The sequence below is a fragment of the Hyposmocoma kahamanoa genome, unplaced genomic scaffold, assembly GCF_003589595.1.
Source record: "Hyposmocoma kahamanoa isolate Upper Pololo Valley unplaced genomic scaffold, ASM358959v1 100021, whole genome shotgun sequence".
Taxonomy (NCBI): Eukaryota; Metazoa; Arthropoda; class Insecta; order Lepidoptera; family Cosmopterigidae; genus Hyposmocoma; species Hyposmocoma kahamanoa.
Window position 1 is genome coordinate 13,576,902 of NW_020653200.1, and position 16,511 is coordinate 13,593,412.

At 38.5% G+C, this 16,511-nt stretch overlaps 2 protein-coding genes across 3 annotated transcripts in view; one reads left to right on the forward strand and one right to left on the reverse strand.

Moving 5' to 3' along the window:
* Positions 1–229: 229 nt before the first annotated feature.
* The window catches only part of LOC113228757 (solute carrier family 15 member 1-like), a 48,561-nt gene continuing 32,279 nt past the window's right edge, over positions 230–16,511 (reverse strand). Inside the window, exons 12-15 of the mRNA XM_026462124.1 lie at positions 15,284–15,527; positions 14,424–14,531; positions 2,547–2,690; positions 230–744 (exon numbers count right to left, since the gene is read on the reverse strand). Of these exons, the coding sequence (XP_026317909.1) occupies positions 565–744; positions 2,547–2,690; positions 14,424–14,531; positions 15,284–15,527 (676 nt within the window). The 3' untranslated portion in view covers positions 230–564. The remainder of the gene's footprint in view (positions 745–2,546; positions 2,691–14,423; positions 14,532–15,283; positions 15,528–16,511) is intronic.
* LOC113228740 lies at positions 5,854–9,801 on the forward strand. Of its 2 annotated transcripts, none has more exons than XM_026462114.1 (2): positions 5,854–7,818; positions 8,668–9,801. In XM_026462114.1, exons 1-2 carry the CDS (start codon positions 6,709–6,711, stop codon positions 9,667–9,669), a joined length of 2,112 nt encoding a protein of 703 aa, XP_026317899.1. In that variant the 5' UTR covers positions 5,854–6,708; the 3' UTR covers positions 9,670–9,801. The 2 variants fall into 2 exon arrangements, with proteins under 2 accessions (XP_026317899.1, XP_026317893.1); XM_026462108.1 differs by having other exon boundaries at positions 5,858–8,104; positions 8,621–9,801.

Below are 16,511 nucleotides of genomic sequence, written 5' to 3' on the forward strand. Positions count from 1 at the left end.
CCTAATCAAAACATTACATATCATTTGTTACATTACTTTGACAAAGACAAGGTGGTTATTATTCATACTGACCGGAAAAAGTTACCAATCATGCAGTCTTTATTATATACCCGTTTAATACGGGCACTATTGGTACGGATCGACCATTATTCATAGTAACCGGGCTTATCAAAACTCTCATAACATAAATACGAGCAAATAACTCGAAATCATGATTGATGAATGTTCGAATTTTTATTAATAGATACAGAATTATACACAAGCTCTCAGAAATCTTAAGGTATTACGTCCACAACGAACAAATAAATTCTGTAGTAACTTATCGATACACTTGCTTTCTATACCAACATTATTATATTATCTTTTAGCGGGTGTTAAATAATAATTTGGGTAAATCCCTATAAACGACCGCATAACATTGAGAGCAATCATTATTGTTAATCTTAATTTGGATTGGTGTAGTTTTATGTCCACCTTTTGGTTCCAGTCAGTTTTGATCGCCTCTGTACTCGAATTTCGTTGGAGGCGTAGAATGACACAGCTATTGACGGATTGTACAGTGTTTTAATCACGAGCCAAGGTAGTAGGGCTCAAATCTCCGGAGCTAGGCGTAGCGATGTTGACGCAGGCCCTGACCGGCCACGCCGAAGATCGCGCCCGCTCCATCAGACCTAGACAAGAGGCGGCACTATCTGCAGTCAGCGCGGCCGTGGTAACGGTCTTCAGCGAGTGAACTGATATCACCTAGTCGAAACAAAAAATATATAATTACACTTAATATGGAAAAACAATACTTTCCTATGAATACCTATTTATTCTATATATCTAACTTGAACGCAAAACTGCATAAAAACTTGAAACCTGATTACAATTGAAAATTGCCGAGCCATCCACCATTAAATCACGAAAACCTTTTTCCTAGGCGAAAGTAGCCACTAGCGAATTCCAGAGTATCTAGACGTATTAATACAGTAAAGGTGAAAAGTAAAACAATGGTACGTCCATTTTAAGGTTTTCATATGCAAAACTGGTAAGGTAAGATACTCCCGAATTACAAAAGTTAATGCCAAATTTAATAGTTTAATATCGTAAGAGACAACGTGATTCGAACATACACTTTACGCCCAACCATTTCATAGACAGTAACGGCGTTTACCATAATAAAACGGGGTACCCCGTTTCACCATATGAATCTCAAAAAAGCAATTACGGGCTTTGCTGTGCGATTTCTAAGTGCTTTGTGTGTTGTTACCGCCTACTGCTATTCCATGGACAAGTATCAACAACGTACTTATAAAATTCAATGATTTACATACACTGAACATTTTATATTGAATCAACATAAGCTCTACAGCACGAAAAGTACTACAACATTGTTGTGTACGGTACTATTTAAGTACTGTCCATGAAAGGTATGTGATAGTTCCTTCAACACGCGAGGTTATTTGTGAAAATGTGGTGTGTTGTAACATTTCCAATTCACAGAAATAAAAAATTACGTATCACAGTTTCTCGCATAAACGTGTCTCTTCTTTGTTTTAATACAAGTACTTTCTCCACGAGCTCGTATTACTTCAGTAAGACAAAGCGACACGATGTTAACAAAATGTCAAAATTTGCTCATTTTTCACTAACGTACTTCTTATCTAGTGTAAGGTAGCTGGATTTCGTCGCGTCACCCGAGCTTATCCCAAGCATGCTCTATAAGATTTAAGTCTGAGCTACAGATGCAGGTGAGAGTAATACTGACATCCCGAATAAGCGCGTTCGTGCACAAGAATGGAAACTGCGAGAATATGCACTACAAGGACTCAACATGATCATTTCAAAGTTCTCTACATATCTACGAGCAGCCAGAGTAGAATTTTCTGTGACCACTAACTCCGTACGATTTTCTAAAATATTCCAGCCCACACCGTTATCGATCCTCTATCAAATGATACATTTTCTCCTAAAAGCGCGTGTTGATACTGTGCGTCTATATACTCTTACTCTCCCATCCTGTATAAGTAAACAAAATCTTGACTCGTTGGAAGACCTAAGATCAATCGTCTTCGAAACCGTAATTTGGCAACTATTTTTCCCAGTAATAGTTAACACAGTATCGTGCCAAAGCCTGAAATTGTTCTCTCGAATTTCTGAGAGTCTGTTTCGGACCTGAACAGCCGTGAGATGTCAGATATATTCGTGCCATTTCCTGGTCGTATTCATGGGGATTTTTTTAAACTGCTGGAGTACTCTTCAAAATATAGACAACGGTACTCCTACTGTTCTAGCAGTATAAAGTTAACATATTATGTATCATAGTAATGATTGTGTTTGTACCTCAGGTGAAAGTAACATGGCGCTGTATTGAGTACCGTGATCTAGCCAATAAGTTCTGATATCTTAATTTGAAATATATTATAATCCTCTTTTGAGGATTATAATACCCATTACTGATCTATTTATAACAAACTGTATATGCGAGCGATTTATATCTACAACTTCGGGAGACATCGCGTTTACCTCAGTGACTCATTACTTTTGAAACTCAGTCTCATTACCTTAGAGCGGTGATGTAGCAAAGGACGGCTTTCAGACGACGATGCATCTGCCTCCATATTTCTTGAATGGTATCCTAAGGACATCCGGAGAAAAATGAGCATCGACACGGTCAGCATAGCTGAGTATACAAAATATTCTGTGGCCTAGGAAAAGAAAATTAAAATACAATGTTATATGAATTTAATAATTCATGTATTTACTAACGAATTATGCGATAACCTACACTTAAACAAGGTGTAACAAAAAGGTGTAGTCATATTTAAATGTTATATTTAGTTAATAGTATGAGACACATATACGTTGCGACTTTACTTCCCGCTTTGTCAATTACGGAAATTCCATTTCAGTCAGCACACACAGACACACGCAACTGCCCTAAGCCATTGAATTTGCAACAAAAAAATGAACGAATTAAACGTACATTCTATTTAATGTAGGTGTTCAATAGTGTAGTGTACTGATGATCATATCAATGATAAAATAAAATGTAGGGTAGGAATAACTTTTGCATGAATGAACTACACACATCAAAAGTGTCTAGGGATCAAGTACGTTTAAGAGTATTGCTGCAATTAGGGTTAATTATATTAACTTTTTTGTATCGCTATTGATACTTTTTAGTGAGTTTTAACATTTAAATAAGGAATATTGTTTAAAATTCGATAATAAGAAGAAAATCGATTGTCAATGTGGTTTTGTATAAAAATGAGTTATAGCGTTTTGACAAAATCATTACAATATCTGCATCGGAACCGAAACAATTAACATTATTATGGAGAGACGACATAATTTAACCCGAGAAGTGATGATGCGAGCCGTCGGAATGTTGGAAGCTGGTTCCAGGCAACGTGCTGTGGCTTTCACTCTTAACACTACACAGAGCGTCATAAATCGCCCCTGGACGCGCTATCGCATGACGGGCAGCGTGGCCGAGCGACATCGTCCGAGATCGTCCTTCTCGCATCACGACTCGCAGACAGGACCGGTATATCCAAAATACTGCTCGACGGAATCGTACCATGACCGCCATGATGTTGGTTACGAGGCTCCACAGCTCCTCAGGCTTGCTAATAAGCGATCAAACAATCCGAAATCGTTTACGTGAAGTGGGTCTGCGATCCCGAAGGCCGCTCAGAGTTCCACCTATTGCACCCTGCAATCGCAGGACCCGTTTACGATGGGCTCGCGAACACAGAAACTGGGAGGAAGAAGACTGGCGCTATGTGTGCTTTTCGGATGAATCTCGCTTCGGTATGAGACCGGATACAAGACGTACTCGAGTTTGGAGAACATCTGGACGTCATGAACGTTTGAGATATTGTCAGGAAGTTCATCCATATGGTGGGGGAACAATAATGATATGGGCCGGTATTTGGATCGGCGGAAGAACCGATCTCATTTGGATCAGGGGTAACCTCGATGCTCAAGTTTACGCAGAGAGGATTGTTTCAGATGTTATCATCCCTTTGCGAGGCCAGTTGGGTGATTCATTTCAACTAATGCATGACAACGCACGTCCACACACGGCTAGAGTCGTAACACGCATACTTGCCGAAGCTCGTATCAACGTTCTGCCGTGGCCTGCTCAATCGCCAGACCTCAATCTAATTGAGCACGCATGAGATATGCTTCAAAGAAGAGCTGTGCCGAGTATGCATACCGTACATACTCTACAACAATATTTTGACTTGTTACAAAACACATGGGCGGCCATTCCTCAAAGTGATTTTGATGAACTCATCTTAAGCATGCCAAATCGCTGTAATTGTGTGACCGTGTTAATGGTGGAAATACAGATTATTAATTTTCTTATCTTTACAATAAAAATGAGCAAAATCATCATTTTCGCCATTTTTTTGTAATTTCATTGACGCCGTTAATTTGAGTTTCTTCCCACAATTTGCAAAAACATCAATTTTAGTTTATTTTAATTAAATATAGGGGTAAGCGGTTAAATAAAACATAAGCATTAAAGTAAGAAGTCGTCCTGGAAGACTGGATTTGGTAAATATTGCTTAAATAATTTTTATTTCAAAAATATTCACTTGATCCCTAGACACTTTTGATGTGTGTATATTCTATTAACTTAACTGCCTCCGTGGCCGAACCGGTTACTGTTAGCGCCTCCTTGGATGCTGTGGCTGCTGGCTACGATGGCTTGACGTTTAATATTATTGATTTTATTTTGTTCAAAAAAAAAAGTCATATTTTCATTTTTTGATTGTTATAAAGAATTCTTAAAGAAAAACCTTCTGATTTACACTAATAATGGAGTCTTATTTATCGGCGTTAACAATTTGGTGACCCCGACGTAATATTTTAAAGCTATACAAAAGCTAACACCAATAGTATAACCAATAATATAAAAGCAAAATAGCATACGAGCACATAGATGAGAGTTGAAGTGGGAATTGCAGAAAATATCTCTGGAATGTTCGAAAATAATTGATTTTAATTTTCGTATATACATTTAATCTGGCTCTATTTTTATTTTAAAGGAAATTTCACAAGTTTCGAGTGTAAGCCGGTGAGCATAAGGATTGCTACCTATGGGATAAAGTATCGCCGTTTACCCGAAAATCGTATGTTCGTTGTTATGATTATTACATTCGTCCGTGTGATATTGTTCAAGTGGGTGTATATTCAGTTCCCTCCGCTTCAAAATTTGTTAAACCTTGTTTAGATTCGTTTTGTTTGAAGTGAAATTTATGTCCAATGTTGAATATCAGTTTTTTGCATCTAACTACATAGTTCAAAACAGTGGCAAATTGCTGGATTTAGTGTAATTACGAAATTCATTCCAAAAATAAAAACTACGGTTGGTGTTATTGTGAGTGTTCGACGCGAACGCGTAAGCGACGTGGATTCCACGGCGCTTAAGTCCTTTCGCGCGCGACGGCCGCTTGTTGTCGCTGCATCGGACGTATTTCCAGAAGTTCTTTTTTAGTACGACCCCCAATATCACTTAATAAACGCAATGCCTAGGATAAAGCGAACACCTCCATCAACGCCCAATGTAAATACTACAACTGAACCTAGCCTGGCTTCAACAGCTACCTCAATAGAGGCGCAGACTGGTGTTACCATAAGGTCGAAAAGACCTCAACTCAACGACGACGCCATTCCTTCGAAGAGTGAGCTTGATGAAATTAAATCCATGCTTCAAACTATTATTCAGAATCAAGAACAAAAATTTTCCCAGGTAACAAAAGAAATCGCAGAATTGAAGCGGCAAAATTCGGAAATCCAAAAGACAAATATAGACATCCAGAACTGGATGGAATTTAGCAATAAAGCTTATGAAGAAATGAAAACGAAAATAATATCATTAGAGAAACAAAGAAAAGATGATCTAGTCCATATTTCCGTACTGGAACAAAAGGTTAAGGACTTAGAAATTATGTCGCGGCCCTCAATTCTTGAATTGAGAAATATTCCCGGCAAAGACAAGGAGACGGCGAACGATTTGATCTCGATAGTATGCAGTATCAGCAGTACAATTGGTGCTGAAATCTCGCAGTCTGACTTGCGGGATACCTACAGAATCCCTAGTAAACCAAATACTCCCAAAACGATCATTGCTGACTTCACTTCCGTCCAAAAAAGAGACTCTTTTCTGATTGCAGCCAAAAACTTCAATAAAGCTAAATCTCCAGACAGTAAATTGAACTCCGAAGTTATTGGTTTCCCTGGAAAAAAGCTCCCTGTTTATATTTCCGAATATCTGCCTCCCTCCATGAAAAAACTTTTCTATTTGGCGAGGCAGTTCTCACAGCAAAATGATTACCACTACTGCTGGACAGCCAACGGGAAGATATTTCTAAGAAAGGAAAATGGTGGCGAGTGTTTTCGTATCTTATCTGAAAAATGTTTTACAAAATTACCTGTCAAGAATTAGCTTACTAACTATATGTTACAATTGGCCTTACAGACGCACAACGCTAATCAAATTCGATAACTTTACGACCTATTTATCTATTACTACTTATGTATCTATTACTACCTATTTATCTATTATAACTACTTTTTACATACACATTTTATTCTACTCCACTCGGTTTAATAAAACTCAAATAGTTCCTTCAACCAATCCATTCTCGCTTCCAGACATGCTTTTTGCTGTCTTAGAGCTCCATTTTTGTGTTTGCTTTCCAACTGCAAATGGCTAATACAACTAACAAAATTGTCTCAAATGAGCTGGACGCTCTTAATGTAGCTGAAGTGTTCACGTGCCTACCTGAAGAATGTCTTAAATTTATAGATCCCTCCAAGTATTCCCTAAAAATAATTCATCAAAATATCCGCAGCATCAATAAAAATATAGATCAATTTGTAGTCATGCTAGAAATCACAAAAATAAATTACGATGTCATAATACTATCAGAATGCTGGTTAAGTAAATTATCAAATTTACCGGAACTGACTGGATATTTATCCTGCAAATCGCTAAATAACCGTAACCAAAATAACGGCGTTGTAGTATATTTTAAACGTCACCTTGATCTCACTTTTACATGCCCAAACTTTTCTGAGGCTAACTGCGTGTTACTTAAAAATGACAATCTAGCTATACTTGCAATATATAGATCACCTGCCAACAAATGTTTAAATGGATTCTTCTGTGACTTAAACAATTCGCTTTCCACTCTAAAGTCCTCTCGTAATGTCTTGCTAATCGGTGACATAAATATCGATATCTCTTCGGCTAATACCGATTTAAATAAGGAAAAGTATCTTAACCTGATTTCTAGCCACGGTTTGTTGCCTACATTCGATACCCCAACTAGAATAAGTTCATGTCTTGACCATGCTCTTCTAAAATCTAATTACAAAGCTACAGTATTACTTCTGGAATGTAATGTAACCGACCATTTTCCTGTGATAACATGCTTAAACCTAGATAGAATTCATGTAAAGCCAAATCAGTCCTTTTCCCAAACTGACTTTGTGTCCTTGAGGGCGGAAATCATGGCTATGGATTTTTCAACGGTGTTACTCTGTGATAACGCTGACCATGCTGCCGACCTTCTCGTGAATAGCATTGCGCCAGTTCTGACAAAACACACTAAAGTACTACGTGTACCTAAAAGGAAGGTTATCTTTAAGCCATGGATCACCCCTGGTTTATTAAGATGCATCCGTCACAGGGATAAACTCTATAAACGATCCAAAGTAAACCCCGATGACTACACCCTTAAGCGGATTTATACCCGTTACAGAAACTTCTGTAATAGACTTCTACGGAAATTAAAAAGGGAATACGAACGCGAGGAGCTTGAGAAGGCCAAGAACAATCCCAAAGCCACCTGGAATGCTCTAAAAAGAATTGCCAATCTGAACTCCCCTTCTTCCCCAGTATTGGATTTACTTACTTCCAAAGGTAATCCAGTGGGTGCAATTGATGGTATCAACGAATTCTTTGCCAATGTAGGCAAACGCTTAGCTGACAAAATTATTAATTCACATCATCCCAGAGCGTTGACTAAGCCTATTCAGTACACCCCTTGTAATTCCTTGGCAATGCTGGAGGTGTGTGAATCGGAAGTAGCGAGCATTATCACCAATTTACGCGGTAGTTGTGCGGTGGGTTGGGACGGGATCTCCTCAAAACTATTGAAAGCCTGCGCCCCTGTGCTCGTTCCCGCTATCACCCACATCTGTAATCTCGCTATTGTAACCGGTGTTTTCCCTAAATCCTTCAAAACCGCATTGGTTCATCCGATTTACAAAAATGGCCCCACTAATGAGGTTAACAACTATAGGCCAATATCTATTTTAACTAGTATGTCGAAGGTCTTAGAGAAAATAATTAACAAGCAACTTACAAAATTTTTGGACAAATTTCGAGTAATCTCTAATAACCAATTTGGCTTTACTTCTGGAGTTTCGACAGAGGATGCAGTTCTTAGCCTAACCAATCATGTGGTTGAAAATCTTGAAAATAAATCTAAATGTATAGGCATATTCCTGGATCTCTCTAAGGCCTTCGACACCGTCTCAATCCCCAGTCTACTGCAAAAACTAGAAGCTATTGGTATCAGAGGCATCTCACTAAAACTGTTTACAAGTTATCTCACAAACCGCACCCAAAAAACAAGAATTGACAAATATATTAGTGATGAGCTTCCAATAACTTTTGGTGTCCCTCAAGGAAGTATCTTGGCCCCAACCCTCTTCAAAATCTATATTAACGAACTCTGTCAGCTGCCGATCCCCTTCGGCAAAACCATATCATATGCGGATGACACAGTATTAGTTGTCACTGGACCCAACTGGTCTATTGCCAAATCTTATGCAGAGCAGGCTTTGCGAACTGCTTTGGATTGGTTGGACAACAATTTACTAACTGTAAATATTGAGAAGACCAAATACATCCCCTTCTCATTGAGGAACTCATCCGCTCCACCTCATAACTTCACCATTACGGCTCATAGTTGTCCCACACCTACTATCTCATGTCAATGTATGAACCTCACTAGAGCCGATCATATTAAATATCTGGGTGTACATATTGACTCAGCACTGCGTTGGCACCTTCATGTTGATAACCTGTGTTCGCGCGTCAGGAAACTAATATTTGTCATGAGTAAGCTTCGCAACTCTGCCGAGCGCAACACTTTACTAATTGTATATCAGGCTCTCTGCAAAACATTGATATCCTACTGCATACCGGTTTGGGGCGGTGCCCATAAAACATCCCTACTAAAACTAGAAAGAGCTCAAAGAGCAGTCCTCAAGACTATGCTATCCAGACCATTCAGATACCCTACTACCCAATTATACCAGGAAAGCAACGTTCTAACAGTGAGACAGCTTTTTGTGCTCCAAATAACGGTACGTCACCATTCCTCTGTCCCCCGCGCTGAATATCACTGCTCCACCAGGAGAAGGAAACCGGCATGTACGACAGCAATTGTTCGATCTACATTTGCAAGTCAACAATATACATGTATAAGCGCATTTTTATATAACAAAATAGATAAATTGATGAAATTAGCTCATCTCAACAAATATGAGCTTAAAAAGAAACTAATTACATGGTTGTCTAAACTAGACTATGACTCAACTGAGGAATTATTAAACCGAGAATCACTACAATGCATATATCTGATAGATAAATGAATAAAATACATGTATTACATATAATACATATACATATTATATAATACACTTATAATATTTAATTTCATTTGTACACACTTTCACCACAAGATTACAAATCCACACACATCAATAAGTTAAGTTTACAAATCTCAATAAGTTTAAAAAAATTTATTTATATCCTGTTCATTATTCCTTGTATAACGTGTTACATTTCTTTTTTCTATTATTGTTGTTGTTGTCCTATTCTTATAGGAGGTCTCTAATTAAGCACACGGAGAATCACTGACTCTCATGTCACAGGTTGTCCTACTTTGAGAGTCAGGGACCACGTTTTGAAGTTTTCTTGACCTATTCTTAGTAATAAGTGTTTATGTAAACTTGGTTCTTGAAATAAAAATACATATTATTATTATTATTATTATTATTATTATTATTTATTACGTGAAGTCTACGTAAAGTACGGAGATTGGGATCATTACTGTAAGTGTTGAATTTCTTGTCACTTTTATTTAAAGTAATTTAAGTGTATAAGTTGGTTTAAATAGTTACCGTGCTCGCCCTTACAAAATGTCAGATTTAAGCGATCTCAAACGTAAAAGAGGGACGATTAGAACTCGTTTAACCCTATTTAAAAAGGTTCTTTCGCTCCAACAAGGAGCGAAAGAAACCAACACAAGTGTCAATTAATGAATGTGTATTGAGATTATTTAAAACCGAACAGTGCTTTAATCTCTTTGAGGAGGTTCAATCTAATATAGAATTACAGGATAACTCTGAAGATGAAGTAAATCAACGAGAGGTCACAGAAAACGAATTTTCTAGTGTGATTGCTCAAGCACGAGAATTTATTGGCGCCTTCAAGGATGACCACCACCAGGGTGACGAATTCCTCAGTCAAAAGCCGCCAGCGCGGGGGCTCTAAAAATATTAAACTGCTACAACTGAAACTTCATCCCTTTGATGGAAAGACAGATAAATGGTTGGAACTTAGGAATCTGTCTTTAATCCATAATAACAAGGATCTTGATAACATATGTAAATTTCATTACCTTAAGTCATACCTTGTAGGTGATGCAAGTGTTATGATTAAATCTGTGTCCGTCTCAGCTGAGCCTTATCCTATCGCATGGTCACTTCTGCGCGAAGGATACGATAACAAGCGTTTGTTGATTAATCAACATTTCAAATGTTTGTTCGGTATTGAGCCCTTGTCGAAGGAAAGTGATAAAGGCAGTTAATCAATAGACAACGTATCTATAAAACTTGCAGGCCCTCAAATCTCTTGGTGAAGACACCGAGAGGTGGGACACTTTAATTATATTTATGGCTTCGTCAAAACTTGACAATGCCACGGCTAGGAGATGGGCGGAGTTCAGAAGTGACATCACTTCTCCGTCATTACAGGACTTTTATAAATTTGGGCTGATGTTTTAGAAACGGTGTCTTCTGCTATATATAGTTTATTAAAAACAAAATCATTTATAGCTTCAAAAACTGTTGAGCTGCCGTCGGCACCCTCTGGTTACGAATGCAAGTCCAGCAATAAATGTCATAAATTAATTGAATGTCCCAAGTTTAAATCCTTGTCTGTGGATAAGCGCTACATACAAGTAAGCCAGTGGAAATTGTGTAAAAATTGTTTACGCGCGGGCCATCTAACATATCAGTGTCGTGCCAATGGTTGTAGGATCTGTAAAAGAAGACACAGTACACTATTACATAAACAAATACTCAACCAGCAACAAAGTGGAGAGGAAGCAGCTGTTGTTTCAACTAAGAATAACCAGTGTTCGTATACGTTACCATCTCCTTCATCTTCAAAAATTGCTGTTCAACCTGAAACGTCGATTTTATCAAACACTACTGTCACTATAACAGCCGTAGATTCTGATAAAGTTTTGCTTTCCACTGCGCTTGTCAAGGTGACATATAATGGTAATAAGTACGTCCTGCGCGCATTGTTAGACAGAGGCAGTCAGTCCTCATTTATTAATGAAAGAGCTAATCAAAGAATCGGCTGTAATACGATTAAAGTAAATTCGTTTTGTTTCGGGTATTAATAATACACTATTGAAAGAGATGCGTCTTGTGATTTGATATTAAATTCACTGCACACCTCCTTCACTGGTACTATCAAGTGTTATATAGTTCCGACGGTAACCTATAAATTTCCTTCTAGGAAGGTGCAAACACAATTAAATATACCAAATAATTTATCCCTAGCGGACCTAAAGTTTCACTCTCCGGGAGAAGTGGTTTTACTGCTAGGCTCAGACAAATTAGGTACCTAGTTGGGTCCAATCAGGTTAAGCTGGGTAAAAATAAACCAGTCCTGACAGAAACAAAGCTAGGATGGACAGTGGCTGGCCCTACGGGGGGGAGGCCCAAGACTCTACGAGGTCTCAAAATATTCGCTGTAACTTTTCTCAGGACATTAAAGAGCAACTATCAAAATTCTGGGAACTTAGTACAAAAGCTGTTACCTCATTGAAGGATAATTATTGTGAGAAGCTCTTTATCTTTATCTTTATTTACTCTACCTACCGTAATAGTGAAGGGAGATATGTTGTGAGGATCCCTTTTCGAGAATCGCCAGATGCCCTAGGTGATTCGTACAAAATAGCGGAAAAAAGATTGCTTAGTATTGAAAGGAGAATGTCTAAGAATGCTAAACTTAGACAAGGCTATTCTGATTTTATTAAAGAATATGAGAATCGTGGGCATTTGACTGAAGTCTCGGAGGCTGAATTAGGTAGTCAGTTTCTGCCACATCATGCGGTACTAAGAGAACAAAGTGAAACTACCAAACTACGAGTTGTTTTTGACGCGTCTGCCACAATAACATCAGGAAAGTCATTGAACGATATACAGTATGTTGGGCCTGTAGTGCAAGACGACTTGCTGTCTATATTATTAAGGTTCAGGCAGCATAAATATATAGTTATAGCGGATATACAGAAGATGTATAGGCCGATTCTAGCTGAGCCCAGCCAACGCAAATGTCAACAGATTCTTTGGAGAGACCAAGAGTCTGAAAATATACGCAATCAACTTTGGCCCGTAAACGGTAGAAATTTAGCTAGGAGCACCGTGAATAAGTGGAAAATATAAATCCTATTAAAACTTACCTTTGTCTAGGGTATCGCCGAGCCTACCGTTTATTGTTTGTGGCGTTGACTTTGCAGGACCTTTTCTAACCACAGACCGCGAAGAATGCGGTTGTAAGATTACAAAGGCTTACTTAGCTCTTTTCTTTTTCTCGACAAGGGCTTTACACCTTGAACTGGTGAGTGGTCTTTCAGCGGACGCCTTTATCCAATGTCTCCGGCGATTTATTTCTCGTCGTGGGTATCCTTCCGAGAACACTGTGTTAACGGCACAAATTTTGCAGGTGCGAGCTATGAACTTTCTACCTTTCTTAAATCTAGTAACGATTCTATAGCTTATTTTGCGGCTAACGAGGGCATTAAATTCGAGTTTTCGCCGGCTTATTCTCCACACTTTGATGGAATTTGGGAAGCCGAGGTTTAGTCTGCGAAGTTTCATTTCGCTAGGGTCCTAGGGAACACATATATGACGATCGAAGAGTTATCGACTCCGCTTACGCAAATAGAAGCTATTTAAAATTCAAGACCTATCACGTCTTTATCAACTGATCCCAACGATCTCGAGGCATTGACGCTAGGACACTTTTTGATAGGCCGACCTTTAATTTCCATACCATCTCCAAATGTACATGATATGAATCCAAATTGACTAAGCCGATACCAGTACATAGAGCAAATGCGGCAGCAATTCTGGGCACTTTGGCATAAAGAGTATCTTGCTGAGATACAGCAAAGAAGTAAATGGCAAGTGGATAAAGAGGGTCTTAACATCAACGATATCGTCATGATTAAGGAAACGAATGTTCCGCCAATGAAGTGGCGTCCGAGACGTATACAGAAGCTCTATCCAGGAGTGGATAATATTACAAGAGTGGTGGACACCTTTACAGGACGAGGCACCATACGGCGAGTAGCGCGGAGGCTATGTGCCTTACCCAAATCTGAAGCAGCCATTTTTATTCTCGAGGCTCTTCCTCCTCGAGGAGGGGCAGTATGTTAGCGCCTCCTTGGACGCTGTGGCTGCTGGCTAGGATGGCTTGACGTTTATTATTATTGATTTTATTTTGTTAAAAAAAAGTCATATTTTTATTTTCTGATTGTTGTAAAGGATTCTTAAAGAAAAACCTTCTGATTTACACTAATAATGGAGTCTTATTTATCGGCGTTAACAGTTACCATGCCGGACTGACACGCAGAGGTCCCAGGTTCGATTCCCGGGCCGGGAAAAATAGCTGTATGGCCTACAATTATTTCTCTCGTGAGTTTGGGTGTAATTTGTGGTTGTCTATGTGTCCATAGCACCCGCGACCCAGGGTTTCCCTAGTGCGGGCTATGTTGAGTGTGTGCGTTATTTATTTATTTATTCTATTAATTACCGAGAAAGTCTGAATCAAGTACATGCTTGGATCCTTCAATATGACTACGCCTTTCAGTGTAAACCATTTATTAAAAGGTTAAAAATATGGAATAGTCATTAGTATACAAATCCTTCAATAAATTAAAAACAAAACATACATTATGTGTAAATGCCATGCGAAGTGCATATTGACAGCGAAAAATATAAGTTATTTATTGTTGTAGTGTACATGTAAAAGAGACATTTTTTCATTACTTAAACACATTGCGGCTATTTTATTACAAATAGACAAAAATATTTATACGTACTCTAGATTCAAATATTTTGGTTTGCGCAACTAAGATCACAATTAGATTTCCAAATGCAACGGACACGTACCACGCGGCAATCGTAACGGTTTTCATACTCTTCGGAGCCTGTAAAGCACTTAGGATGTGAACATGAAGTAAAACAATTAGTGTTTGCTTATTTAATTTACGTGACACATAAAGGGAAAATTTAATATTTAAAATTATAATGAACTCTGCGACTTTATGAACGACGCCGGAGGCAAAATCCTCTATGGATCTCTAAGCTAGGGAAATGAAAGGTTGCAACCCTAACAAGCCGTGACTAAGTTCACGGCAGTAAAACAGAAAACTTCAGGTCCACAAATTTATTTAAAGTCGGTTAAAGAGAAGAAAAGGTAACAAAGAAGGCTGCAACAATAAAAACTATATATAGAAAACAGGTACATTATTACAAGACACTCCCTAACCTGATGGATATAAAAAATATTAAGTAGACAGAGACACTTACCCCAAAAGGGCCGAGTTATACTGAATTACAGATACGTATTCATAAGTACATGATAAGACTGTAGTGGTTATAAACTTACTAAAATTGGCACATGATTTAGATTTACTAATGATTATAAACTTCGAATCAAAATTAGACGCGATTGAATTTTAACCAGCTCCGTACGCTGTCACGATCGAGCAGGGAGTGACGGTGGAACGAAACAAAATCAGAATGCGAGGCAAAAGAGCTACGAAACAATTCAAAATTTAAATTTAAATACGAGTGGCCAGGAACCGTAGAAGGGCGATAAAAAGGTCGGATGACGATGTAAGGAGGTCTACACCGCCACAGAAAAAGTACATATTTAAGTAGGTATGTAAAAATTTACCTGTGTGAATGCAAATTCTAAGCCGGAGACAGCAAACATGATCTCGGCAATTGAGATGAGCAGATACTGCGGCACGATCCAGGCCAGATGGAGCTCGTTGGGGGGGTTGGGCGCGTGCAGCACAGCTGCATCAAGCCGACCCAAGCGCTCGCGCACACACAACACGTACACTCCCCCCATGCGGACTAACCCTTCACCCGAACCGCTCACCTCACCGTCAGCGCTATCTACACGCCACTTAAATCTGCACCAATTGCAATGCTTTGTAGTAGATAAGTTGGAGAACGGTAACTAGAGCGGTCGACAGCTCGAATCCCTGTGGCAAGATGTACATCCCTAGTATTTACGAGTTTAATTTCTAAGTTACATACATTTGTAAATATTTAGTAATTCATAATCACTACCATTCCAAAACCAAACCCATGGTGGTAGTGGTGGTTATTGTTGAGGTGGTGGTGGTTACGATGGTTATAATGGTTCCGATGATGATAATGCACACGACTCAAAATAGACCGGTGATGCCGAAGCCACCGTTTAGTCGACGACGTCACCATTCAGACGTCGTCGGTACTGTACGAACCCGATTGGAAGTACGGTCATCAGAATTGAGTGCCCCCCTTTTAGACACGGACTATGAAAGTAGCAGAGTTGACCAGGTCCTTGCAAAAGAAGTCCGTTATCTGCCCAGGATGCTGCAAGAGGCCATTGGAATTAAAAAACATCCCAATTGAAATAGGGAAGATTTCTCCGTACCACCATTTTTTGATCCAGTATTTTCTCCGATGAAAAACCCAAGTAGACAACACTGCAGCAGTAAATTAATATGTTTTAATTTATTCTAATTATTATTAATAATTACTAATAAAATTTAATTAACAAATTATTTATATTGTTAAATAAAATAATATGTAAAACATAATATTAATTTATGTAGTGTAAATTGGAATGCTGAAAATTTATAAAAAATGTAACAATAGTGAAAAACCACCCTGGTTTGCATTAATATCAGTCATAATTGGTTGATGACTTTACCATCACAGTCACCCGTGACCATAGGACCGTAAAGGGCCCGACGCGTAGTTTGTTTGAAAAAACAAATACGTGAGGCGCACTATAAGTTTCCGGAATGAATAAGAAAAAAATACTATAAATGGTCAGAAATGAATTTATTGTTTCTCAAACTATTCTCCGTTAGCAGTAAATGCATTAACCACTTTTTCATACGAAT